General features: G+C 55.6%; 4 protein-coding genes and 1 long non-coding RNA gene across 6 annotated transcripts; 2 read left to right on the top strand and 3 right to left on the bottom strand.

The window, feature by feature from the left end:
• Positions 1-4: 4 nt before the first annotated feature.
• Positions 5-1540, bottom strand: NIP7 (nucleolar pre-rRNA processing protein NIP7). The gene is made up of 5 exons (XM_048516278.1): positions 1380-1540; positions 1201-1287; positions 895-1033; positions 465-605; positions 5-374 (listed from the first exon to the last, which is right to left on the bottom strand). The coding sequence occupies exons 1-5, from the start codon at positions 1433-1435 to the stop codon at positions 255-257; spliced, it is 543 nt and encodes a 180-aa protein (XP_048372235.1). The 5' UTR covers positions 1436-1540; the 3' UTR covers positions 5-254.
• A 117-nt stretch (positions 1541-1657) lies between these two features.
• COG8 (component of oligomeric golgi complex 8) lies at positions 1658-4902 on the top strand. Its single transcript, XM_048516271.1, has 5 exons — positions 1658-2048; positions 2144-2351; positions 2693-3514; positions 3867-4035; positions 4322-4902. Exons 1-5 carry the CDS (start codon positions 1687-1689, stop codon positions 4600-4602), a joined length of 1842 nt encoding a protein of 613 aa, XP_048372228.1. The 5' UTR covers positions 1658-1686; the 3' UTR covers positions 4603-4902.
• Positions 4903-6666: 1764 nt separating this feature from the next.
• Positions 6667-7892, top strand: PDF (peptide deformylase, mitochondrial). The gene is given in 3 exon segments (XM_048516277.1): positions 6667-6948; positions 6951-7116; positions 7227-7892. Coding segments are annotated over 3 exon segments (594 nt in total). The 5' UTR covers positions 6667-6678; the 3' UTR covers positions 7385-7892.
• A 5-nt stretch (positions 7893-7897) lies between these two features.
• VPS4A (vacuolar protein sorting 4 homolog A) lies at positions 7898-12725 on the bottom strand. Of its 2 annotated transcripts, none has more exons than XM_048516274.1 (11): positions 12551-12725; positions 12029-12140; positions 11493-11640; positions 11265-11326; positions 10997-11121; positions 10750-10901; positions 10450-10598; positions 10197-10278; positions 9825-10044; positions 9294-9434; positions 7898-9037 (listed from the first exon to the last, which is right to left on the bottom strand). In XM_048516274.1, exons 1-11 carry the CDS (start codon positions 12569-12571, stop codon positions 8936-8938), a joined length of 1314 nt encoding a protein of 437 aa, XP_048372231.1. In that variant the 5' UTR covers positions 12572-12725; the 3' UTR covers positions 7898-8935. The 2 variants fall into 2 exon arrangements, with proteins under 2 accessions (XP_048372231.1, XP_048372230.1); XM_048516273.1 differs by having other exon boundaries at positions 10750-10906; positions 11002-11121; positions 12551-12723.
• A 5102-nt stretch (positions 12726-17827) lies between these two features.
• LOC125443604 lies at positions 17828-19672 on the bottom strand. The gene is made up of 3 exons (XR_007246149.1): positions 19640-19672; positions 19430-19480; positions 17828-17952 (listed from the first exon to the last, which is right to left on the bottom strand). It is a non-coding gene; the product is annotated as an uncharacterized LOC125443604 (long non-coding RNA).
• Between the last annotated feature and the right edge of the window lie 6801 nt (positions 19673-26473).

The raw sequence follows: 26473 nt of genomic DNA, 5'->3' as shown, positions 1-26473 counted from the left end.
CACATTGAGACATAAGACAGAGTTTTACTTTGTAGGAGTGAAGACTGGCAGCAATTCGCTTGTCTACAGGCAGGCACAGTTCTCGCTGCGCCATCTCATGGATTAACACCAGACAGATACATTTGCGACCTGATTCTCCCTGTCACAGACACTGCACAGCCCAGCCAACCAAGGAATGCAGGGAACGGGAGTGATCAGTTGGCAATTCAGTCCATTCCTTTGGATCTTGTCCTATTCAAAAAGTCTGTAACGCCTTAAGTTAGCGTCTCCTCGTGACGAATGTACTCCCCAATGTCTGCCTGATGAAATACCACAATGGCCATGGGGTCCACCTTCCGGCACTCCTGCGTGGACCGAGCTGCCACTCCAAAACCCTGGGAAAGCCAAAAAAAACAGAGCAGAGGATGAGGCACTCTTTATCCAGTCAGATCCAAAGACTTGCCCCTCTGCCCGCAATCACTTACCAGGGGGACGTCAGCCATGGAGTACACCACCACACCCTGGTATTGAGCCGTGCTCTCTGTAATCCGCCCTAAGCCAGATTTCAGTACGTGGTTCCCATAAAGAAAAGACTGTTCTGCCCCAGGCTTTACCCACACTTTGTACTGTAGAGGGAAAAAACCCAAAGATTGTATAAGGCTGCGCATAGCGAGGCACAAACAACCCAACCTTGTGCGGTTAGAGGGAGGGGATTCACTGTCCCCCACCCCCTGTTCTCATCCTGACCAGACCACCAAGCATGGCAAAGCTGTGCTCGCTCTTTCGGTTAGTTGTCGCCTGGTCTCCCCTCTCAGGTGGGCAAAGTGCCTCCTCTGCCCCTTGGGAACCGCACAGGCCAGGGTCGTCATCACCCCCACCCCACCCCCGCAACAGAAGCACCAAACCGGAGCCCACCTTGGCGTAGGGGGCGAGGTAGTCCAAGGCAGTGATGTGGAGGCGGAACTTGTGGGTCTTGGTGAACTTGCCGAAGCAGGAGCCCAGGGACGCCAGGCTCTCCCGGGGGACGTGGGCGGCCAGCTTCAGGATCCTCTCGCTGCGCGACAATGGGGGTGGGGGGGGGGGTTGGGGGACGACACCGCGATCAGCCTCCTCAGCGGAGGGTCCTGCGGCGGCCACGTGCCGGGAACGGGGACCCCCCCACCCCGCCGGTGCCACGAGGGGCTTCTCTCCAGCCCCCCACCCCCTCGCCCGCCCGCGTACCTGAGGTAATAGACGCGGTCCTTGTGCAGGCGGAAGCAGTAGGCGCCGTCGGGCCGGTCCACCAGCAGCGGCAGGTTCTCGCCCACGCTGCGCAGGGGCAGAGAAGAAGGGGGGTGGGTGGGGGGTGAACGGGGGGGGGCCGCGAAGGGGGGGGGAGGTCGAGCGCGTCCCCGACTTACTATTTGGCCAGCTTCTCGAAGAGCGCGCGCGTCTCCTCCTCCGTCAGCGGCCGCATCGCCTCGCCTCGCCCGGCAGGCACCAGCCGGAAGCCGCGACCCCGCCGCCGTCGCCCCCGGAAGCAGTCACCGCTAGCTCCGCCCGGCTGCGCGACAGCGACCGAGGCCGGCTGTTCCGGAGCCCCGACGAGGAAAGTGACGACTTCCGGCCCGACGCTCCCGGAAGTCCGTCCCGCAGAGGAATCGAGTGCCCGGCCGGAAGTCTTCCGGAGTGCCGCGGCGGCCGCTTCCTGTTCCACGTGGAGGCCCGATGGCGGCGGGGGGCTCGCTGGCGGGGGGCGGCGGCGGCCTGGAGGAGGCGAGCCTGCTGGCCTGGCTGTTCCGGGGCGGGTCTCCGGGGCCGCCGCCGCCGTCGGGGGGGGAGGCGGAGCTGCCGGCCTACCTGGCGGAGCTGTCGGGGCTGGGCGTGGAGGCGCTGCGGAGGGAGCCGGGCCGGCTGGCGGAGGACCGGGCGCAGCTGGGGGCGCAGACGCGGGCCTTGGCCTTCGCCCACTACAAGACCTTCATCCGCTCGGCCGAGTGCACGGCCGGCACCCGCCGCGGCTTCGCGGGCATCGAGCGGGGCCTCGACCGCCTCCTGGGCCGCCTGGCGCCCTTCGCCCAGACCTGCCGGTGGGGCTGCGCGGCGGGGGGGCGGGGGGCGGGGCCGCCGAGGCTCCCCGGGAGGCGGGAGGGCCGGCCTGACCCGCGGCTCTTCCCTCCCGCAGGACCTTCTCCCGCGAGGCCGAGCAGATCGCCCAGAGCCGCCGCATGAACAGCCTGACGCTGAGCCGCCACACCGAGATCCTGGAGGTGCTCGAGATCCCGCAGCTCATGGACACCTGCGTGCGCAACGGCTACCACGAGGAGGCCCTGGCCCTGGTGGCCCACGCCCGCCGCCTGCACAAGAAGCACCCCGACCTCCCCGTCATCCAGGTGCGCCCCCCCCCCCCCCCCAGCCGCCACGGTCCTGTCCCTTCTCTGCTTCAATCTCTCGCAGGAGCATGGCGGCAGTTGGGTGTCTGCTGGAGAGGCCCAGGGGGTCCGTTCAAAAACAACTCTAGCAGATGGGGAGGGGGTGAGGTAGGTGACGCCTACTATGCTTTGCCATAGAAAGGAGGCACGGAAAGTAGCTGTAGCAGCTGAAGGCTTTTGTGGACTGATAATAAAGTACCTGATGCCAGAGCAGCCAGACCATCTGCCCAGCTTTCCAGAGACATCTGCCAGTAGCATGTTGTCGTATTGTATAGGATATTAATTTTCTTTCGTTTCTGCAGGGTATAGTGGCAGAGGTGCGTCAGTCAACGCAGCTCATGCTGGCCCAGCTGATCCAGCAGCTGCGCACTAACATCCAGCTGCCAGCCTGCTTGCGGCTCATTGGTTACTTGCGCTGCATGGACGTTTTTACGGAGGCTGAGTTACGCATCACATTCCTGCAGGCACGGGACGTCTGGTTGCGCTCCATTCTCGCTGCAATCCCAGACAGTGATCCCTATGTACACATCACCAAGACCATCGAGGCATGCCGCGTCCACCTCTTTGACATTGTCACACAGTACCGGGCCATTTTTGCAGATGAAGAGCCGCTCATGCCTTCCTCTGGGCAGGGTGCCCTTAACGAAAGCGCCATCTTCCACGGCTGGGTTTTGCAGAAGGTTTCCCAGTTTCTGCAGGTCTTAGAGAGTGACTTGCAGCGCGGAGTGGGTGGGCGGCTGGACTCTCTCCTTGGCCAGTGCATGTACTTTGGCCTGTCCTTTAGTCGTGTGGGAGCAGACTTCCGGGGCCAGCTGGCCCCCATTTTTCAACGAGTGGCCCTGCAAACCTTTCAGAAAGCCGTTCAGGAGGCTTTGAACAAATTCCAGGAGGAAATGAACTCATACACACTGATCTCTGTGCCTGCTGTCCTGGGCAGCACAGTCCCTATGGCTGTGCCAACTGCCCAACCAGCCACACTCCAGCCTCCAATGGTGCTTCTGGACTTCCCCCCGCTTGCCTGCTTCCTCAATAACATCCTGGTGGCCTTCAATGACCTGCGTCTTTGCTGCCCGGTGGCTCTTGCTCAAGACGTGGCAGCTGCCCTGGAGAATGCGCTGTGCCAGGTGAGGCTCTCTTTCCTTTGTGTTTCAGGGCTTGAAAGGAAGGTTCCCAGCATCTTGGGGGCAGAATGGATGGAAAGTGTGCAGGCAGCTCGTGGGCTGGGTTCATAGTATTTATCCAGCCTTCTGGGAGGACAGCCATGTCTGCCACTTCATTCCTCTTCTGACTTCAGGAAATGGTTTCAGGCCTCCTGGGAGCAATCCTAATCAGGTCTACTTAGAAGTAAAGTCAGGGGCTTGCTACTGGACTACCATTCTTAGGATTGCAGCCCCAGTTATGGTCAAGTCCTGGAATAACTAGCTGGGCTGGGAATCCAAGAGTGAATTGTGTCTCGTTCATCTTCTCTCTCTGCAGGTGACCAAGATCATCGTAGCCTTCCACCGGGCGGAGGAGGTGGCTTTCAGCAGCCGAGAGCAGGAACTGTTTGTTCAGTTCTGCATGACGTTTCTGGAAGATTTGGTGCCCTATCTCAACCGGTGCCTCCAGCTGCTCTTTCCACCAGCCCAGATTGCACAGACCCTGGGTATGGCTACCTTTGTTTGGGAGGGTTGGCGTTTTGGGAGGAAGGAAGTGCCTTCTGATCACCCTGCCAAGCCCCAAGGTTTTGAGACCCTACAGGCTAGAGGGCAGGGTGAGGGGTCCTATTTGGTTATGGAGTTGAGAAGATCTTGTAAAGGGAATTTGGTATTTTGCAGTTTGAGTGCTTTTTGGGTGAGAGTATTGGAAGCAGTTTAGAAGAGCCTCGGTAGTTTGACCTAAATTGTGACTTTTGGTTTCTAGTCTTTGCCTTTTCTCCCCTTTCCTACTAGGTGTTCCCACTACTCAGTTGCAGAAATACGGTAACTTTGGCTGTGTGGATGAGAATGTCATCCTGGAGCTCCTGGCCCCGATTCTGCCTGACAGAGAGACAGCCTTTCCCTTGGACAAGGAGGATGGGCCGGGTCAGGAAAGCCCAGCACCTCCTGTGGATTTGCAGCGCCCTGTGTCGGCACCCGAAGTGGCACGCAGCTCCCCAACTCCAGAAGCAGACAGTGGTCACCAGGCCTCTGGGGACACCAGCCAGGTCAGAGCCTCTCCTGCCCCAGAATAGTTATTCCCAAACTGTTGCTGCTTTCTGAGCTGCTGTCGTGCACTTGGCTGCAGAGAGGAGCCATTGGGTGCATTGCCAGCTGTGGCCGGGACTCGGCTCCTGAGATCCCTCCGGGCATACAAGAAAATGACTGGGAAGAACAAATTTGTGTATAAAAACAGCCTTGTGCTTGTGAGGAGGGAAGACAGAACTGGACCTCGGTAGATATGTCTGAGCCTGGCATCTCTGAATCTCAGTAAACTTCAAATTCTGTAAACTTCAATCTGAATCTCAGTAAACTTCAAAGTCATTGTGTCTTAACTTTGCTGGTGGGAGAGATATGTTCTTCATGCACTTCCCTTCCAGGGTTAGATTTTTTTAAACCTTCTTTTAGTCTGTGCATCCCTTGAAAGTTAAGGCCTAGTCTAAGACCGGCGGCAGCATGACTCCTGAGTGTATTGAAGGAAGCAAGAAACACGGGGGGTGGGATGGCCATTTCAAAGCAACAGGAGGAGTGCCGAAGCAGCACAAATGCTGGCAAAGCAACAGGGAGTAGATCAGGAGAAGCATTTTGCTAAAAACACTGTGGCAAGAGGGCAGAGGAGGCTGGGGTGGAGGAAGGCGGGACCTGAGAGGCGAGGGGGGGCAGACAGCCAGAGCACAGGTGCCCAGTAGCATCCTTCTTGCCTGGCTTGAGGGCCAGACTGGGAATTGGCCCGGAATGAACTAAAACTCCTGCTTCGATACCATTTTCAGCACTAGTCACGGCCACTAGATCTACAATGAGAGCCTCTTAAACCAGTCCTCTGTCATCCTAGATATTCTCTGGGTTATCCTGCTAACACACAAAACTCACAGGAATTGCCTTGCTAGAAAGTCAGGAACACTGGCTGTAGCTACGAAGGGCATAGGATGCCTTTTGTTTAGCCAAAGCAATCTGCCCCCTCACAACCTCTACATTCAAAGGCAAGCCAGAGCACGGGCATGAAACTCCACTGAACGCTATGAGTTGGACCCCTGGCCTCTTTTTAATCCAAAAGACCCTTTCTAAATCCAGTTTTTGCATACTGGCGCCTCTCCCCTCTTCTGGGACCTTTGCACGGAAGCATTTCACACATTGATTTTATGTTATTTTTATCCTGCCCTCTCCCAGAGGGAGAATTACAACCAGTTAAACCAGGGGTCCCCAAACTACGGCCCGGGGGCCAAATGTGGCCCCCTGAAGGCATTTATCCGGCCCGCCAAGCATGGCAGCGATGGCTCCATTCATGTGCAGTGGGGGCTCGAGGGAGAGGAGGAACCGGCCCCAACGGCTGTTGATTGCAGTTACATGATGGCACCCCAAATCTCCATGCATTTTCTGACCCAGAGTTGGAAACCTTACATGTGGCAACGCCTGCTCCGCCCTTCCCTCTCGGCTACTCCATGTGTTGCTCTCAGGCTTTCTGTTCCGCCTCACTCCCATTGGCATCAGCCAGGCTGGCGAATCGCTCGCTGGCTGCTAGGGAGGAAAGAACCCAGGAAGATACCTGATCCTGGGTTAGATGGAATGCTTCATTGGGAAAGTTCTGCTTTTTTTTTTTACAGGGGAAGGTATTCCACAGCCTCCCCAACAATATTTGGAGCCCACCCTGTACTTGACATACTTTGGTCACTGTTCTAAAAATAGACCATGACAGAAAGGCTGAAAGGTGAAATCAAACATTTTACAATCATTTGTGCATAGGAATTTGTTCATAGTTTTTTGTAGTCCGGCCCTCCAACTGTCTGAGGGACAGTGAACTGGCCCCCTGTTTAAAAAGTTTGGGGACCCCTGAGTTAAACACACAGTAAAACATTTAAATACAGCATTAAACAATAAATCTATAAAAACGCCTGCAACATTCTAGAAACGGTTGATTAATAAATGGTTTATGAACAGACTAGAATCCGACCCGTCTCGTTCCCGCTCCTCCGCCCCCGCCCCTCCATGCCGGTGGCCTAGTTGCGGGGCGGGCTCAACCGCGGGCAGGGAGGGCCTCGGAGGAGGGGCTTCTCTGTGGGCGCCCCGCCCTTCCCTTTGCCCCGCCCCCTAGCGGCCCGGCCGTCGGGGAAGGCATGGCGGGGCGGGGGCTGCTGGGCGCGTGGTGGTGGGCGCGGGGGCTGGGGCCGGTGCGGCAGGTGGGCGACCCGGTGCTGCGGGGGGCGGCGGCGCCGGTGGCGGCGGGGCAGGCGGGGGGCGCGGAGGTGCGGGCGCTGGTGGGGGCGCTGGTGCGGGCGCTGCGGCGGGAGGAGGGCTGCGTGGGGCTGAGCGCGCCGCAGCTGGGGGTGCCGCTGCAGGTCTTCGTGGCCGAGCTGCCCGAGCGCCTCCTGCGCCGCGCCCCGCCCGCCCTGCGCCGCGCCCCGCCCGCCAGATGCGCGCCTTCCCGCTGCGCGTCTTCGTCAACCCCACCCTGCGCGTCCTCGACGCCCGCCTCCTGAGCTTCCCCGAGGGCTGCCGCAGCCTCCCGGGCTTCTCGGCCGCCGTGCCCCGCTACCAGGCCGTGCTCGTGGAAGGTAGGCGCCGCGGCCGGGGGGGGGGGGGGGCGCGGAGGTGAGGAAGGGGCCCGGGTTCCTTGCCCCCCCCCCCGGTCCGCTTGTGATGGCAGCCCTCCCTCTCTCCCCAGGCCTGAATGAAGCTGGCGAGGAGACCTCCTGGGAGGCCAGCGGCTGGGCAGCCCGCATCGTCCAGCACGAGATGGACCACCTCCAGGGGATCCTCTACATCGACAGGATGGACAGCAAAACCTTCGCCAACCTGCGCTGGGCCCAGCTGGCAGAGTGACCTCACGGGGGGGGGGGCGGCACTACTCCACATCTGAGCCCACCAAGCCACCAAGCCCTTCGCACAGGGCCTGTCCACAAAGGGGCCAGTTGGTCATTACCCAGCTGCACAGGCCAGCTGGGCCACCTCTTGACGCTGGCCGGGCACGCGATGTCGGCAAAAGAAGTTAATCCTCTGCGAGGGAGAGGCTGACCCCCACCTGCACACTGCATTTGGCCTCCTGCCTAGCCTGTTGATGCAGCACCTCCTCGATGGCCCACGACCGAGGGAAACGGGGCCCGTGCTGCAAGCCCACACTCATATGGGAAATGAAGCCTGGCAAAGGTCAGCCAAGGCTGCTTAGCTTCTCTACCCCCCCCCACCCCCCACCCCCATTCCCTGCAAAAAGCCTGCAGAGCCTCACATTACAAGTACTGATTTGAAGTCTTGACAGTGGAAAAGACGGGGCTTGTGCATTTGGTTCCAGTTCAGTAACAAGCAAAGTAAACGGGACATATAAAGACGTCAATGCCATGATTTTCAATGGTTTATTTTTTTCCACACAATGTCCCTTTCCCCAACACAAGGATCAACTGAAATTACGTACATGGGGCAAGAGAGGGGAAGGGGGCAGTGACTCTCCTGTCTGAAACGGCCAGAAATTCCCACAAGAAATTCCCATAAAAATTCCCACCCTCACCTCAGGGCTCAGGCGAAAGCACCGTCCAGCCAGAGCAGCTGGGCGGACAGAGAACAAAGCAGCCATTCACCTCTTGGAAGAAACACCGAACCCCCCCTGCCCCTTGCAGAAGGTTTGGGAGCCACTCAGGGTACAGATTCCCCCCAATCCACATTGGAGGTTTGCGCATAGTTGCCTTGCCCCAGCGGGCCTGGGCCAGGGGAGGATTCTTTCAGGTTCTGCCCCCTGTACACCAGCAGCAGCAGCAGGCCCACACGTGGCCACGTTCCTTGGCAGGGAGGGAGCAGGCAGAGCTTCTGGGAGCTTGGCTAGTGGCCGAGCGTGGCTTCAGTGCTCCGCAGGCAGACTTGGCAGCATCGACTAGTGTGGGGCCAGGGAGAGCTGTGCAATGCCTCAGGGCCTGTGGCGCCAGGGGCATGAACTCATACGCGAGGGTACCACTGGCAGAGGGGCGGGCCCAGTGCTAGGCGGGCGTTGCGGCATCTCCCGTTTCCAGGCGGAGCCCCCCCCTCCCCGTGTCTGGTCCTCTTCTTGGGAAGGCGTGCGTGAGGTGCCAATCCAAAGAGGGTCTCGGGAAAAGGGCTGGGGGCGCGGCAGAGCTTTGGGATTGTTTTTACTTACATCAACGGAACCAAGAAGCATAAATTAGGAAGAGACTGAGCCAGAGAGAAAGTGGGGGGGGGAGGGAGGGAGGGGACGGGTCAGGCCAGTCCTTTGCACGTTGCTTCCTCTCTTCACTCCACAAATGCGCAGCACACGGCTGGGCACTCCCCTCTGCTGCTATTGGCCACTGTCAGCAGAAAAGGCTTCCTGGGCGCCAAGCTGGGGCCAGCCAACCTCCCTCCCTCCCGCTGCAGCCCCCGGGGGAAACTTCAGCCCTCTTGGCCAAAGTCTTCTGTGAATTTCTTCACCTTCAGGAGATCCTCCGCGTTGACAGTGGGGCGGGTCGTGGCCAGAGAACGCAGCATGTCCGACTGTGGGGACACAGAAGGGGGTTCAGAGACAGCGGTGCGCCAAGGGGACGGGTGTAGGTGTTTGCCAGCCATGACTGCGAAGGCAAGGCGAATCAACCTGCTCCAACCCCCCTGCCCCCACCCCCAAAGTGGGGAATGGTGCTTTCAATAGCACAGTGCTGTTTTCGAAGTGCTGAATTGCAGCAGTGGTCTGGGCTAGCCGTGCCTGGCGGATGCTTGGCCCCCCTGCCGACAGCAGAGCCTCTCACGTGCTCACCATGCAGACAATGGGCTCCATCAGTTTGTCGCCGGGCACCTCCATCCACGTCATCTCAGTAGCACCGGGGTCTCCGGGGGAACACGGGGTCAGCAGGTCTTCCACAATCACGGCAGCGGTGGTACGGGAAGGCCCACAAACCTACGAGGATGGGAGGGACCTCTGCAGTTGGAGCCAGCCCCCAGGAGGACACACGGGGGCCAAATGGGCACAAAGGTGGGGAGGGGGGCTGCCAGGTGACCAAAGCAGCTGGGGGGTGTTGGAGGATGGTGGCCCAAAAAGGCTGCAGGGAAGAAAACACCTCAACATACGATGCCCGAGCAGCCTCCGGGAACCGGCAGGGCCAGAATATCCCTTCCCAAAGTCTGTTTTCTGAGCCAGCAACCAACGAGTCTCTTCCTGCAGTCACCCCATTAAAAGCAGAGCAAACCCGGAGGGAGAACCTGCCCAGCAGGCTGTGAAACCCATCAGGGTAGCCGCTCACGGGGCCTCCCTGCCCGCCCTGCCCTGTACTGCAGGTGCTGCGCTCACCTTCTTGAAGTGTGTGGCTGACTGCACCTTACGGACCGGCTGCATGAGGGCATCACGCACAATGATGCTGATGTCGGCACCTGAGTAGCCGTCTGTCTTCCGGGCCAGCTCGTGGATGTTGGCTTCCGTAAGGCTGTGGGGGGTGTTCCCCAGGTGGAGCTTGAACATCTGGGCTCGGGCCGGCTCCTCAGGCAGCGGGATGTAAATGCGTTTCTCAAACCTACGTGCAGATGCAGATGGGTCTTCAGGCAGAGCTGGGATGCCACCTCCCCACGCCAAACTGGGGCAGAAACACCTCCTGGTGCCAGGGGAGAGGGGGACACCCCCCCCCCAAGCCAGCCAGCCAGCGGAGCAGCCCCAACACAAGCCCACCTTCTGCGAATAGCCGCATCCAGGACCCAGGGAATGTTGGTTGCGCCCAAGACCAGGATGCCGTCGTTGTTATTCCCAACGCCTGCCAGGAAGAGAGGGCACCAATCACCACTCCCGGCTGCACGCAGCCCCCCTCCCCCCCGCCAGGCACTCTCACGCCCCGCCTCCTGACTGCAGCAGCGCACCGCGAGCAGGGAGTGCGCCAACAGTGGCTGCTTCACCCCTGCGCTGATGGCCCGCCTGGGCTACGCACCCTGCATCTGCACGAGGAACTCGGTCTTGATCCTGCGGGCAGCTTCGCTTTCGTTCTCGTTGCGGGAGCCGCACAAGGAGTCCACCTCGTCAATGAAGATGATGGACGGCTTGTGCTGCCTGGCCAGCTCGAACAGGTTCTTCACCAGCCTGCAGGAGACGGGGAGGGTCAGGCACAAAGGAGCCAACAGGGCACGAGGCCACAAACAGGCGTCCCACTCAGCACCGTTCTCTTCTTCTCCTCCTCTCCCAACCCCACCGCCCCCCCCCCCCCCCGCAACGACTGCAACCCCCCACTCACTTTTCACTCTCTCCCAGCCACTTGGACATCAGGTCTGAGGAGGAGATGGAGAAGAAGGTGGAGTTGCTGGCTTCGGTGGCTACGGCCTTGGCCAAGTAGGACTTCCCAGTGCCAGGCGGGCCGAAGAGGAGGATCCCTCGCCACGGGGTGCGCTTCCCTGCGGAACAGAAAGACCAGGCAGCCTCACCAGCCCTCCCTAGCGTCCTGCTACAAAGAAGACCCCCACGGCCACCCCAGCCAGGGAGGCCTTACCTGTGAACAGGTGAGGAAACTTGATGGGCAAAATGACAGCCTCTTTCAGGGCCTCCTTGGCCCCCTCTAGGCCAGCCACGTCGTTCCACCGCACATTGGGCTTCTCCATCACAATTGCCCCTGTGGTGGACAGGCAGCAGGTACCACAAAAGCCACGCAGAGCCCCCCCCCCCTCAGGCAGGGCCCCCCCCCCCCCCCGTGCTTCTGGATGCTGGCACCAGGCTCTGCCCCTCCCGGGCTCTGGCCTCCATTCCAGGCCTTACCCATCAGCTGCTCTTGTAGCTTCTTTTTCTCGGGATTGTCTCCCTCGCTGTCACTGTCGCTCCTGCAAGGGAGGACGTGGTCAGACGGGACGAAGTGGCCCCCCAGCCGGAAGGGAAGTGGCTCCTGAGCCAGAGTGCTCCCCCCCCCCCCCGTCCAGGCCAAGTGCAGCCTGCAAATCTGCCCTGGCCTAGCACTACACTGAAGGGCTGGAGCAGACAACGGCCTACCCCTTGCCATCATTCTGGGCTTCTTTGACGGGCTTCTTGCTCTGCTTCTCCTTGGTGCGCAGGTAGTCCTTCAGCTTCTCAGCCCGGTCCAGGTACTGCGCGCATTTGGCTCTGATGCTCTCCTTGGCCTTGTCGCTGTGAGCATCGTCTGTGAGAGGGGGGCGGGGGGAGGGTGAGAAGAGGCTCCTCTCGAGCCAAGCAGACAACGTGCCCCCCCCCCGTCCCCCACTGAGCAGCCAGCCCTGGCGCTGGGCATCCCCTGCTCCCCACCCCCCCCCGACCCCAGGACAGAGAGAAAGAGCTCCCCCCTGCATGCCGCGCCTTGCATGCCACCCCTCCCTCCCCCGTCCCCCTACGCTAGGGTGGGCCATGTCCAGATGTTGGCCCCTCCTTTCCTTTCCCTCCCCTCCCTCCCCTCCTATTGCATGCTCAGGTGGCCTCACACCAGGGAGCCCAAGCCAGGCTGGGGCCGCAGCTCCTCTGCGGGGCTCAGAGCGGCCTGCCCTGCAGGGAGGGCGTCCGTGCGGGGCACTCACACTTGATGGCGTGCAGGAAGTACTCGACGGCGTGCTGGTAGAGCCGCAGGGCCTCCTCGTAGTGCTTGGCCTTGTCCTCCTCCGTGGCCTTCGTCACCAGGTCGATGGCTTTCTGCGAGGGGGCGGGCCGCCGGGTCACGGGCAGGGCAGGCGGGAGGGGCCCCACGCCGGGCGGGGACCGAGGCCGCAGACCCCCTGCCCGCCCCCCCACCGGCCAGACCCGGCCCCGCGGCCCTCCCGACGGAAAAGGCGGGCAGGAAGACCCGGGGGGGGGGGAGGGCGAGGCCCCTTTGCCGGGAGCGGCGACCCCGGGGCTCCACCCCCTCCCCGCTGCTCCTCCTCCGCGCCCCCTGCGAGGTAGGCCACTCCCCCTCCCCCGCAGGCCAGACGGGGGGGGGGTGTCGCGGCCCTTCCTCCCTCCGCCCCACGAGCCCCGCGCCCCATCCGGCCCAGCAGGCCGCCAAGCCGGCGCCTGGCCTGGCCTGGCCTGCCCCGCTCCCGGCGCCCGCCCTCCGGCCGCACCTGCAAGGCCGACGTGGTCATCGCATCTCCTCCGCCGGCCGAGCCGCTGGGGCCGGGGACGGGGCGGGGGGCGCCGGGGGGCCGGGAGGAGGAGGAGGAGGAGGAGGAAGGCGCCGGGCCGCCGCCGCCGCGCCTCTGCTGGGCCGCCTCCCTCGGTGCTGCAGCGCCGCCTACGGGCCGCGCCGGGAACAGCAGCGGCCGCCGTGAGAGGCTCCCCCCCTCCCCCCCTCCGGACTGCAATGCACGTGTGAACGCTGCCTCGCCCGCTCCCCCCCCCGCCCCTGCTCGGAGCCCCCGAAGCCCACCACGGAGGCGACACTATGCAGGGTCGCCCAAATGCCCCGCGTGGGGGGGGGGATCCTGGCGATTTGGGGGCGGGTCCTGAGCAGAGGGGGGGGGGTCAGGGCCCCTCAGTGGGGTGGGAGTCACTTCTCATAGCAGGGGATCTCCAGCCCCCACCAGGAGGCTGGCAATCCTAGCCGGCCGGCCATACCCAGGGCCCCCTTCCAGCAGGGCTCCACTTGCCCCCTTTCTTGGCAGGGCCCTTGGTTGCAGGTGCGCCGGCCGGCCCTGCAGAAGGAAGGCATGGGTGGGAGGCGAGGGGGCACGATGGCGCCCTGGAGGCAGCTGAAGGGTCGTCACTTGGAGGAGGGCGGGGGGCTGTTGCAGTTCACAGCGGAGGACAGGACTGGCCATTTTGCATATAAATGATGTTATTGCCGCTGCTCCTCCGGTAACATTAAGCGATTTTAGTTCAGGCAACGTAGTGAGGCACAGGAAGCCCGTGTTCTCCGAAAACAAAATATCTTTGTTCAAAAGTGATTGCTACAGCTCAGGCAGGGGACTGCGCGGCCATAGCCGAGTGCAGGGCCTTTTATACACAAACATCAAAAGAGGGTAAGGGGGCAGGCCCCTTACCTTGCAACAATAAAGAAACATCAACACATCAAAGAAAGGTACAGTTCCAACTTTGTGAATGGAACCATGGGATCTCGCAGTCGAGCGTCTTCCCACAAGACTTTACAAGAGCGCAGGAACAGGGAGCGGAGAGTGTCCATTCATAAAACTGGGTTAACGCACCCAGGTATCTTGTTATCAGATGGGTGGCTTCCTTGGGTTATTCCTTGAGGCTCCCATGCTTCAGTCCCACAACAAAAGAAAGTTCAAATGGTCCAATGATGGTCGTGGCACGTTCTTCAACGGCTGGGGCATCTGAGGTGCCATCATCAGATTCAATTTGTAATTCCAAAAGGGTCTTTGTTTTTGCTAAAGAGATTTACCAGGTGTTGGTCCAAACTGAATTCCAGGACTAACTTCCTTGGGTCTTAATATCAGTTGCTACAAACTATTGCTTTTACTAACAGATACAAATATCTAAAGTAACATTTCTAATTTAAACATTAGATGCAATCCTAAAGAACTTATATGTGAACAAGAATATCCTAAACTAACATTATTAAACCTTGAATCAACTGGAAAACCTAGTTAAGATGAATGATTGACATAAACATTAGGCAAACAATAAATCCAACACTGAGGGGCTTACACTAAGTCTTAAACGGCTCTGGCCCCGGCCTGGTGGAACGCTCTTCCTCCAACTGTCCGGGCCCTGCGGGACCTTGGTGAGTTCCTCAGGGCCTGTAAGACGGAGCTGTTCCACCGGGCCTTTGGAGGAACCGGCCGCTGATGGTGCCCCCTTCCCCCCACCTTTCATGACCCTCTACCTCATGGCCCTCTACATCTGGGACCTGCCATTCCTCCCTCTTGGGGAGAGGATTTTGAATATGGAGCTGCTGGACGCCATTTATATTTATTATTGTATTTTTATTGTATCTTATTGTATTGTATTTATAAGATTTAACTTTTACTGTTTTATCACTGCTTTTAAAGATTTAGCCATTTTACGTTTATTGTTGTACACCGCCCAGAGCCCCTCGGGGATAGGGCGGTATAAAAATCTAATAAATAAATAAATAAAATAAATAAAAATAAAAGAAATACAAGCAGGAAGAGAACCATGTGAAACATTGGCACAACCACACATACATGCCCTCTCCAGATCCTATGGAGACTTCTGAATAACACTGGTCTCTGTGCTCCGGTCTTTAGCCAGTGCAGTTTGGCGATAAGCTTAGGAAAAACATTTTTATATTTTTCCTGGCAGTAACAGTAATGGGCAGAAAGACATTAGGAAAAAATTTCTTTACAGGGAGAGTAGTTCAGCAGTGGAATCGGCTGCCTGGAGAGGTGATGAGCTCCCCATCACTGGCAGCCTTTCAGCAGCAGCGGCACAAACACTTGTCTGGGACGCTCTAGGCAGAGCCTGCACAGAGCAGCGGGTGGGATTATATGCTTGTATTCCAACTCTTTGATTCTGTGACGCTCTGCAAGAGGTTTGCTTCTGTCGCTTTCCCTGGCAACACGCCAGCAGAAGGTCAGATGGTGGCTCCCTTCCCTATTCTGCTCCAGCAGAAACCACACCAGGGGTGATTCCGCACAGCACATTTACCAGCAGAGCTCGACTTGTGTTCGGCCTGGGTAGTCCGCACAGCCACAGTTTTCGACACAAGTCTGACTCTCCTTCGACCTGCCTGAGCGGAATCGTCTCAACCCTGCTTGGAGGGAGTACTTTTTTGTGAACTCGCGTCGAGCTCACGCTTCGGAGGACAGTCTGTTGAGCTGGACTCGACTCGCCCCTCCAGCCAATCGAGTCGTTCCTGTCTCTGCCCAATCAGGGCTTAGTTTCGCTTTAACCAATCAAGGCGCGTTTTCGGCAAGCCAATCATAATCAACCATGCAGAGCATGCGTATAGCCAGAAAGTCGCCGCGCCGAAAAGCAAAATCTGTAAAGGGACCATTTGCTTGTGTTGCGCATGAAGCATCCGCCCGGCGATCAATTCCACGTCGCCCTACTGTACCTGCCTATTGTGTATCAACCAATCACTAACGCTTGCTGCCTAGATCTTTCCTCCCTACTTGCAGGAGGAATGTTTGAAGGGGGGTGGTCAGCAAATCCTAATTTCATTGCTTCGAAATCCCTTGGCGAATTACAATGGATCTCTATTGTGAGACCACCGCTTCCTTCTCCGATACCGGTTCAGGTAGCCGAGGGGTAGGGAGAGGCGTTTCCTGGAGGGACCGGGAGACAGGGGACTTGATTGAAATCTGGGGTGAGCTTGAGCGCCACAGTAGAACCAAGAAATGCCACCGTAACATCCATCTTTTTGAAAGGGTCGCGGCGGAGATGTCCAATAGGGGCCACAAAAGGTCTCCGCTGGAGTGCAGAAATAAATTTAAGGCACTCAAGAGAGATTATAAGCGGGTTGTTGAGCACAATTCCATTTCTGGAAACAGCCGCAAAACCTGCCCCTACTATGAGGAGCTGGACATGCTTCTGGGCCCAAATGCCACCGTCAGGCCCACAGGCATTGTTTGTAGTCACCATTACACGACTGCCGCAGGCACGGCGGAACACCCATCCCCTCTTTCGACAATCCGGGAAGAAGATATTCGTGATGATAGCCAGCTCTCCAGAACCTCAGGTAATGATGTAAATGAGCTGGGAGGGATGATTGATGGCTTGGCCAAACTGTGAATAAGCCGTGGGGAACCCCCCTCCCCCTTCTCTGGAAAATTCCCACTGCTTACAGCAGTTACATCTTTCCCATTTCCCACCCCCCAAATCCTGACGTAATTGTTTATGCCCAACTTGCATCATTTTCAACGTTGCAATACAATAAGATCCTCCATACCTATTGCGAAGTTCAGAAAGTGGGTGACCCCATGGCCAGTTTTGGAAACCTTGAATGTTGTACCTTGAGATGGAGTGGGCCATAAGGGGAGGGGAGCAACTGAAGGGGAAAATTTGATCCGGGGTGACTTCTACGGCCCTCACTCTGGCTGGGCAAATGTGTGCTCGTGTGGTGACACAGAGACAAGCTTGCTCAACATTTATGTGCATTATTACTGTTGCTTTGTTCATCATGCTAAGCATCCGAGATTCTGTCAATAAGACACGGCCCCTCCCCAAGCCCTGTAGGAATCACATGGAACTTTCTACGGAGCAGCAGTGGCATAATGGTTAAGAGCAGGTGTACTCTAATCTGGAGGAACCAGGTTTGATTCCCCGCTCTGCCGCCTGAGCTGTGGAGGCTTATCTGGGGAATTCAGATCCAACACACACCAGCTGGGTGACCTTGGGCTAGTCACAGTTCTTCGGAGCTTTCTCAGCCCCACCTACCTCACAGGGTGTTTGTTGTGAGGGGAGAAGGGAAATGAGTTTGTAAGCCCCTTTGAGTCTCCTATAGGAGAGAAAGGGGGGGATATAAATCCAACTTTTCTTCTTCAAGAACAGGATGGAACGATTACACCTGAAGTTGGTGACTGACAAATCTAACTTTATGCTCCTTTAGGCCAAGAAAGCCAGCATGGTGTAGTGGTTAAGAGCGGTAGCCTCTAATCTGAAGGGTTTGTATCCCTGCTCCATCTATTATTATTATTATTATTATTATTATTATTATTATTATTATTATTATTATTATTATTATTATTATTTATTATTATTATTATTATTATTATTATTATTATTATTATTATTATTTATTGGGTTTATAGACCGCCCTCCCCCGGAGGGCTCAGGGTGGTGTACAGTATAGATAGAGCACAATCAATTTAAAATACAATAAATAATAAAAATAAACCCTACCCCATTAAAATGCAGCTTATAAAATTAATATTAATGTTAGCTCAAGATGGCGCCTGCTATCAATTCCCTCTCAGACATATATCAGAAAAGAAGGGCAGTAGGGGCCACATGATGTTACAGCAGCAAACAAAGGGGCCTACCACTTAAAGTGTCCGTTGTGGGGAGGGGAAGGCAATTTTAAACTGCTTTGAGAGACTGCTTAAAGGTAGAGAAAAGCAGGGCATAAAAACCAACTCTTGGGCATTTTTGCTTCCCTGGCTTGGCCCTCCCAAAAATGAAACAAAATCTCGTGGTGCCTTAATGAGTGACAACATGTGTTTCAATATGAGCGTGGGTCACAGCCTGCTTGTCAGGCATGTGATAGACAATCACACTGAGGAATTTTTGTGAGGAAAGTTGGGGAAGAGGAGGCGGCGAGGCTTGGTGTGAATCACACTGTAAGACTTTCAAGTGTCAACCTTAATGTAAGGGGCCAAAAGAGGAGTGATGGGAAAAGGATGGAGTGATAGACCCCTTGTGCTACTTTCTCCTCTTACAGCACTGCATATCCCTTAGGAATATGAGCAAAAGTAAAAATGAAAAGGGTCTACTTTACCTTCCTCGGTCCACTGCTTTCCAATCCTGCACCCTTCACACCAAATGCATTTGCAAACTGCATTTGCTGTTTCAGAGCACTCCCTCTCGTAACCCTGCTCACCTGAAAGGTTAAAAGGTGTGTGTTTGTTGTTTTAAACACCCTATGTTAACATCTGAGAAGGCAACAAAGTGAGCCAGAAGCTACTGACTAACTGGTGGGGTTGGGGGGCAAATTGGTAGAAGGTCAAGATGGCCTCTTCCAGATCCTGAAAACTGGCTGCCAATACATGCAGTTCTTGAGCCCCCCAAATCAAATTTGTCCCAAAATTCATTGCAGGGTCCAAGCTGGGGGAGGGATGCTGAAGCTAATTTGTTGCTCCCAGTCTCTGCAATTTAGGCTGAGCTCCTGAAAGGAAGCCCCTTTGAATAAGGCAGGACTTACTCCTAAGTACTCCTTTTAAATCCACCTTAAAGAGAGAATCTGGGGTCCCTAGTTAAACAACATTGAAAGTGATGCTGTTTTGGGGTGGATTATCCCCCACCCTAAAACAGCATCATTTCAATGTGGCGTAGTGGTTAAGAGCAGGTGCATTCTAATCTAGAGGAACCGGGTTTCCCTGCTCTGCCACTTGAAGTGTGAAGACTTATCTGGGGAATTCAGATTAGCCTGCGCACTCCCACACATGCCAGCTGGGTGACCTTGGGCTAGTCACAGCTTTTCGGAGCTCTCTCAGCCCCACCCACCTCACAGGATGTTTGTTGTGAGGGAGCAAGGGCAAGGAGATTGTAAGCTCCTTTGAGTCTCCTACAGGAGAGAAAGGGAGGATATAAATCCAAACTCTTCTTCTTCTTTTAAACTGAGGACCTCAGATTCTCCCTTTAAATCCATGCCGAAGAGGGTGGATTTAAAACGAGAATCTGGAAAAATTTGGGGGGTGCCTGCTGTCGGGGTGAAATTGTTAAGCTAGAAGCACCAAACTTTCAGGGTATCTTTAGGAGTCTCTCGTAATGATACCACCCAGGTTTGGTGAAGTTTGGTTCAGGGGGTCCAAAGTTATGGACCTGCAAAGGTGTAGCCCCCATCTTCTATTAGCTCCCATTGAAAACAATGGAGGATGGGGCACTCCCTTTGGGAGTCCATAACTTTGGACCCCCTGAACCAAACCTCACCAAACCTGGGTAGTATCATCAGGAGAGCCCCCCAAACAATCCCTGAAAGTGTGGTGCAGCTAGCCCAAACAATGCGCCCCCTGCAGGCCAAAAATCTAAAAAGCACTAAAATGTTTTTAAAACCCACAAACGGGTGGGCGGAGCTTCTAACATGAATGGGGGGGGTTTCAAACCCGAGAACCCCCCCTTACCTACGTGCATGCCTAAGAGCATGAACGCAGTCACAGTGAAAACACCCCATGCAGGGTGCGGACTGGTAATACACCCCCCCACCCCCACCCCCACCCCCTTGTACAATTTTATGAATGGCAGAGAAAGCCGTCTTTCTGAAACCATCTATGATAAGCATGCAAACCCACCTCAGGGCAAAGAAGGCTCCCACCTGGCCACTATGCGCGGGGGGGGGGGGACGGGGACAATCCAATTACCTCCGCAGATCTTGCAAGGAAAACACTTCCCCCCCTCCCGGAGGTAGGCATCTGAAGGAATCGAACAGACCACAGTTGGAGGATCGGCTCCACCCCTTTACCCCAAATCTCCCTCCGCCTTCCCTACAGCAGCAGCTGCGGGGCTTGGACTGCTCCTCCTCCCCACTGCATCCCGCGGCTGGGCGCGACTCTCTGCCGTTTGGGACTCACCTGTCGGGCAGGCAGCCGCAGAGCCCCGCTGGCCCCCAAAGCAGCAGCAAGAGCAAAGGCGGTAATGGCCCTGGCCATTGCCGTTAAAACGATCGTTATAACGGCAGTGGTCGGTAACGGCCCTGGCAACGGCCCTTATAACGATCGTGTTTAGGGCTGTTGCCCTGGTAATGCCCCTTAAAACGATCGTTATAGCGATCGTTATAACGGCAGTGGTCGGTAATGGCCCTGGCAATGCCCCTTAACACGATCGTTATAACGATCGTGTTTAGGGCTGTTGCCCTGGCAACGCCCCTTAAAGCGATCGTTATAGCGATCGTTATAACGGCAGTGGTCGGTAGACGTCTCCGGCAACGCTTCAACACGCATCGCTAACGATCGCGGTTTGCTAGGGCTGTTGCCCCTGTAATGTCTCCCAAAGCGCATCGGGCCAGCGATCGTTATAACGGCAGTGGTCGGTAATGGCCCTGGCAACGCCCCTTAACACGATCGTTATAACGATCGTTATAACTGTAGTGGCCCTGGCAACAGCTCTTAATACAATCGTTATAACGATCGTTATAATGGCAAGGGCCGGTAATGGTCCTGGCAATGCCCCTTAAAACGATCGTTATAGCGATCGTTATAACGGCAGTGGTCGGTAATGGCCCTGGCAATGGCTGGTAATGGACGTTCTAATTATGGCAGGCTCAATGGGTGGGGAAAGGGGTCGGCTCTCCCCACCGCTGTCGTCGATCAGGGCGAGGGGTGGGGGTCCCCAACCAGGGCAGGTGTGGCGGAAGTTTGGGGGTGAAAAGTAAGGTGCTTCAGACGGGGATCTGTGTGGCGGGGGGGGGGTGTCGTCCCAGAGTCCAGCCCCCCCAGCAGCAGTCCTGTTCTGCGGGGGTGAGGGGTGGGGAAGGGGGCTGTCGCCGGCAATGTCGTTTTGGAAAGGGCGGAGGGGGAGGGCATCCCGCGGAGGCGGGGCTTGGCCTCCTCCACCTGAAGCCAATGACGGGAGCCCCTCCCTGGCGCCTCCTGGCCAATGGCCGCACCTTTCGCCCGACAGAGCGCACCGATTGGGGGCGGGGGGAGGAGGGGACCCTTCGGCAGGGATTGCTGCTGCTGCTGGTGGTGGAGGGTCGTCGCCGTCGCTGGGGGGACTCTGGCCGCCCCCCTCCCCCCTTCCTCGCTGGCCCTGATGGACGGGGAGGGGCTGTCAGTGGAGGCGCGCTCGGCTGGGTGGGCCTGCGGGGCAGTGGGTCCGTCGCTTGCAGGGGGGCAGCTGCTGGGTGGGTGGGTGCGTGGGGGCAGCTCTGGTCCCCGGAAAGGGAGGCGTGCATGGGGCTGATGCTCCCTAGCCATGCAAACATTCCCAGTAGACAGAAAGATACCACAACAGAGAGAAAGACTCTGCCTCCTTTTAGTCCTGTTTTTCTGTTTTCAGGGAATTAAAAAAAATACATGGCCATCCCAAAATGATGCCTCTCTTGCAATCTGAAGTGGTACAATCCAGTCCACCGCCTCTTTGACACCTGTATGAATCCTGAAAGTACCTCTGTTGATATAAGAGGAATCAATAGGAATGAACAAAAGATCCCCGTTCGAGTTTTTTTCCATATTTATTTAAATTTTTATCAACCGTTTCAGTTTACTGCAGGCTGGACAGTTTTTAATTTATATGGTGCTTATATGCAAAATGAAAGTTGATTATATGCATAATATATGTCTCATGCGTAATGCTGATTTACGGATGCACAGATAATGCAGAAAAATGCATGAATCTTTCAAGTAAAGAAACGATTTCAGTCCTGGAGGGAAATGGAAAGATGTGAAAACCATGGATCTAGAGGACGGGAAAAGAAAAATCAAAAGGAAGTTCTTGGTTGAAACAAAAATTGAGACTCACCCTTAACTCTGATATTCTAGAAGGTACCAGAATGTCAATGAGGTCATGGTTATCTCTTAGGTGAATAGCCAAAGGAGGTTCCTGAATCCCAAATCTACTTTTTAAAAACAGGTTACTTGCTGCTGACAGTGGTCTTTATTACCAGAATTGAGGGTGTAGTATCACAACCCTTCCGGGCCATTTAAATTTTGCTGGGCAGACCCACGCACCTGTAGCTTCCCAACTTGACAGCTGCAAAGCCCTCAACTTAGAGCGTCCCTTGGAAGCCGTTTTGATGCTGCGTCTGAATGTGGATCCTTGTTTTTTAATCTGCGCTTGGATGACACCGATGGATATATGGCTTTTTGTCCCGAGTCAAGGGTTTATCAAATAATAAATAACAGGGATGAGAGGAGATGAGGCAGATCACACAAGGGCACTGGGAAACCCCAGCCTGCACCGCTCAACCGAGCTCCACCTGTTCACCTTTGCTCGTGTCTGCTTTAAAGTAAAATTAAAAGCTCTTGGAGACCAGGATGCTTCTGGTTGTTCTGCTCGACAATGCAAGCCTGCCTTTTCTCATTTTGTTTGTTTCGTACGCTATTCAGAACTGCTGCAGTTTGCCTGTTTTCATGGCTGAGATTCCTAATTTGTTGGCTTCTTTCACAGCCTTACACCATTAGCGTGCGATCAATGCACGAAGCACCATTAGGCAATTAGCATACGTTTGGTAGAAAAATTCAGCACGAAGCAACAGGAGATGGAGCAGCAATAAAAGATTGGTGGCTTTGGTTTGCAAACGGTAGAGATCCCAGAGTCGGCATGGTTCTGACACTCCCACTCCATGCTTAGATCAAACTCTTGGCCAGCCTGGGAAAGTTGCTCTTTGACCACTAGGTGCTGCTGCTACACAGTTTCCCAGGGCAGTTGCTGGGTCTGCAGAAGAGCAGTTGGATTTGAGTTCAGCGGCACCTTAGCTTTCAGCCTCTAAGCTACTATTGGACCCAATAGTCCCTCTAAACAATTCCCGCAGCACCAATACGGAGGCCATGCAGCCGCGCACCCATGCACTTTACGGGGAACGTTGACTGTGCCCTAATCTAGTGACTACACCGTGTTTATTTTTAGTAATTCAATTCTTTATTTGTACTTATTCCATAAAGACTCCCAGCGTCTTCTGCACCGAATATTAACTTCCCTTAAAGTTGGTAGAAGTATTAACCCTTAAAACCGAAATAAAACCGAATATTAACCCTTAAAACCGAAAAACAATTTTCCAGTACTTTGTCATTAAGCATCGAAATGAAATAAAATCTTTAGTGTCATTGCTGGCGAAACGTCAGGAGAGAATGCTGCTAGAACACGGCCATATAGCCCGGAAACCACACAGCACCCAAGTCTTGCTTTTCACTGTTGGTTCTTATTTCAACAGTCCTGAACCTTTAGTTCTTTTCCTACCCCAAAGAGTTCCGGGTCATCCATGTGGTTTGTACCTCTCGCTAGTTCTTCCGCACAACAACCCTGTAAGGTAGACAGAGAGGGGGAGAAAGTGACTTGCCCAAAGGGAGTCAAACAGAAATTTGAACCCAGGTCTCCCCAAACTCTGGCCCTGACGCTCTAACTGCTAAACTGCTCTTGACCAGAAAAGTTTGGCTGGCTGCCTGCATCTGAATTCTTGTTGTACAGCCAACCGGCAAATGCATCAATAAATACCACAATAAAAATGAATATTAACAGCGCTGTGGGTCATAACTCTTTCCCCAGGGTTTAATATAATTCAAATGTCATGTTCTATTCCACCATCTTCTCTGCAGCTTTGGTGTTGATTCGCTGGCAGGGGCGTAACAAGGCAGCCCTGGGCAAACTGTAGCCCTGGGCAAAACCTGAGTTGTATGCCCCCCCCCCCCCATGGGTGGCCACTCCACCACGACCAATTTTTTTTTTGCACCAGGACATTGGTGCCTGCAGGGGGTGCCTTTTTAGACATATCAGCACCAAAATTTCAGCGTATCATCAGGAGACTGTCCTTATGCTACTCCCCAAGTTTGGTGAGGTTTGGTTCTAGGAGTCCAAAATTATGGACTTCCAAAGGGGGGGGTTTCCCCATCCCCCATTGTTTCAAATGGAAGCTAATAGGAAGAAGAAGAAGAAGAGTTTGGATTTATATCCCCCCTTTCTCTCCTGCAGGAGACTCAAAGGGGCTTACAATCTCCTTACCCTTCCCCCCTCACAACAAACATCCTGTGAGGTAGGTGGGGCTGAGAGAGCTCCGAGAAGCTGTGACTAGCCCAAGGTCACCCAGCTGGCGTGTGTGGGAGTGTACAGGCTAATCTGAATTGCCCAGATAAGCCTCCACAGCTCAAGAGGCAGAGCTGGGAATCAAACCCGGTTCCTCCAGATTAGATACACGAGCTCTTAACCCCCTTCGCCACTGCTGCTCAAAGTCCATAACTTTGGACTCCCTGAACCAAACCTCACCAAACGGGGGGGGGGGGGGGGTTGCATAAGGACAGTCTCCTGATGATACACTGACATTTTGGTGCCGCTAGCCCCCTGCAGGCCAAAACTGCGCCCCCTGCAGGCCAAAAATGGAAAACCACTAAAATACCCAAAAACGAACCCAGCATTTTGATGCCCCCCACAAGGTGATGCCCTGGGCCGCTGCCCACCTTGCCCAATGGGCATTACGCCAGTGTTCGCTGGCTTTTGGTTGAGCTAACGTCTCCCCATTTTCTCCCCCTTTCGATCTGCCTCCCCTGCGAGGGCTGCCAACCTCCAGGGGGTGGCTGGAGATCACCAGGGATAAAACTGGCGTCCAGGCTACAGAGATCAGTTCATCTGGAGAACAGGGTTGCTTTGGAAGAAGAAGAGTTGGTTTCTATGCCCGTTTTTCTCCACCTAAGGAGTCTCACCTAAGCAGCTCCCCTCCCTCCCTCCCTCCCTCCCCAACAGACACCTTCTGAGGTAGGCGGGGCTGAGAGGGTTCTGAGAGAACTGTGACTGGCCCAAGGTCATTCAGCAGGCTTCATGTGGAGGAGCAGGGGAACAAACCTGGTTCTCCAGATTAGAGTTTGCTGCTCAGGCGGAGGAGTGGGGAATCAAACCCAGTTTTCCAGATTAGAAGAAGAATTGGTTTTCATACCCAACTTTTCTCTACCTTTGAGGGGTCTCAGAGTGGCTCACAATCACCGCACCTTCCCTTCCCCACAACAGACACCTTGTGGGAGTAGGTGAGGGCTGAGAGAAGTTCTGAGAGGGCTATGACTGACCCCAAAGGTCATTCAGCAGGCTTCTAATGTGAACTTGCAGAGGAACCAAACCTGAAGTTCTCCAGATTAGAGTTTGCTGCTCCAAGAGTGAAGGAATCAAACCCAGTTTTCCAGATTAGAAGAAGAATTGGTTTTCATACCCAACTTTTCTCTACCTTTGAGGGGTCTCAGAGTGGCTCACAATCACCGCACCTTCCCTTCCCCACAACAGACACCTTGTGAGGTAGGCGGGGCTGAGAGGGTTCTGAGAGAACTGTGACTGGCCCAAGGTCATTCAGCAGGCTTCATGTGGAGGAGCAGGGGAACAAACCTGGTTCTCCAGATTAGAGTTTGCTGCTCAGGCGGAGGAGTGGGGAATCAAACCCAGTTTTCCAGATTAGAAGAAGAATTGGTTTTCATACCCAACTTTTCTCTACCTTTGAGGGGTCTCAGAGTGGCTCACAATCACCGCACCTTCCCTTCCCCACAACAGACACCTTGTGAGGTAGGCGGGGTTAGAAGAGTTCTGAGAAAACTGTGACTGGCCCAAGGTGACCCTGCAGGCTTCATGTGGAGAAACAAACCTAGTTCACCGGAGAAGAGTCCGCCGCTCACATGGAGGAGTGGGGGGGAATCGACCCCGGCTGCTGCTGGAGGGTCGTTGTCCTCGCTGGGGGGACTCTGGCTGCCCTCCCTCCCTTGCTGGCCCTGATGGGCGGGGAGGTGCTGACAGTGGAGGAGCGCTCAGCTGGGAGGTCTTGGGGGCGGTGGGTCCATCGCTTGCAGGGGGGGCGGGAGGAGGAGGCAGCTGCTGGGTGGGGGGAGGCGGAGGGCGGGGATTTCTGGTCCCGGGAAAGGTAGGCATGTGGGGCTGATCTTGTCCACCCCTTTGCTCATTCCACAGGACCAGGAGGAGGACGGAAAGAAGGCTCTTTGCTGCTGCTGCTTCACTCCAGGGGACCCCTGAGCCCCCCTGAGCAGGTGAGTGGAGGCGTCGTGCCCTTTTCTCCGGCAGGGGCGGGCAAGTGGGGGGAGCACCTGGGGACGGTCGTCGTGGGATGCAGCCGAGCAGCAGCGGCAAACGAGGTCCTTGGGATTAATGTTGTGCTGGCGCAGGGGTCTGCAACTCCCATCAGCCCCATGCTGGCAGGGGCTGATGGGAATTGTAGTCCATGAACATCTGGAGAGCCGCAGGTTGCAGACCCCTGGAGGAACCGGAGGAAGATAGCTGGGGGGGGGGGAGGCCCAGGGGGACGTGTGGCCTTGTGCTTTTCAGGGGGAAAAGGAAAGGAGGCTTCTGCAGCTGAGACCCGGTCCAGAGAGATTCCCAGCAAACAGAAGAAGATCTGGCTTTCTCCGTCTCCCGTCTGCACAGAACGGGGTAAGTTATGGTGTTCCTGTATGTCTATTGTTTGCACAGAGACTGGGAAAAAAAGCTGACAGGTGTTTTCTTCTGGGGTCAGTATAATACACACAGCCGCAAGCTTTTTTGCATGAATCTTACCTCTGAACGTCCAGGAGGTTTCTGGACGTATCTTGCAGCTGACAAAAATAATGCTATTTTAACTGAAAATACACAGCCATTTTTTATGAGAAAATGTGGGCTTTACATACCAATAGGTAATAAGTAATTGCTCCCAATGGAACTCATGGTTGTGTTCTGAACGTTGTTCTGAAGTGCTTCACTTCTCCCGCAAACACAAGCCAAAGAATTCAGAC

Source organism: Sphaerodactylus townsendi, linkage group LG14, assembly GCF_021028975.2.
Source record: "Sphaerodactylus townsendi isolate TG3544 linkage group LG14, MPM_Stown_v2.3, whole genome shotgun sequence".
In the NCBI taxonomy this organism is placed as follows: domain Eukaryota; kingdom Metazoa; phylum Chordata; class Lepidosauria; order Squamata; family Sphaerodactylidae; genus Sphaerodactylus; species Sphaerodactylus townsendi.
This window is presented reverse-complemented; position numbering and strand designations above follow the sequence as displayed.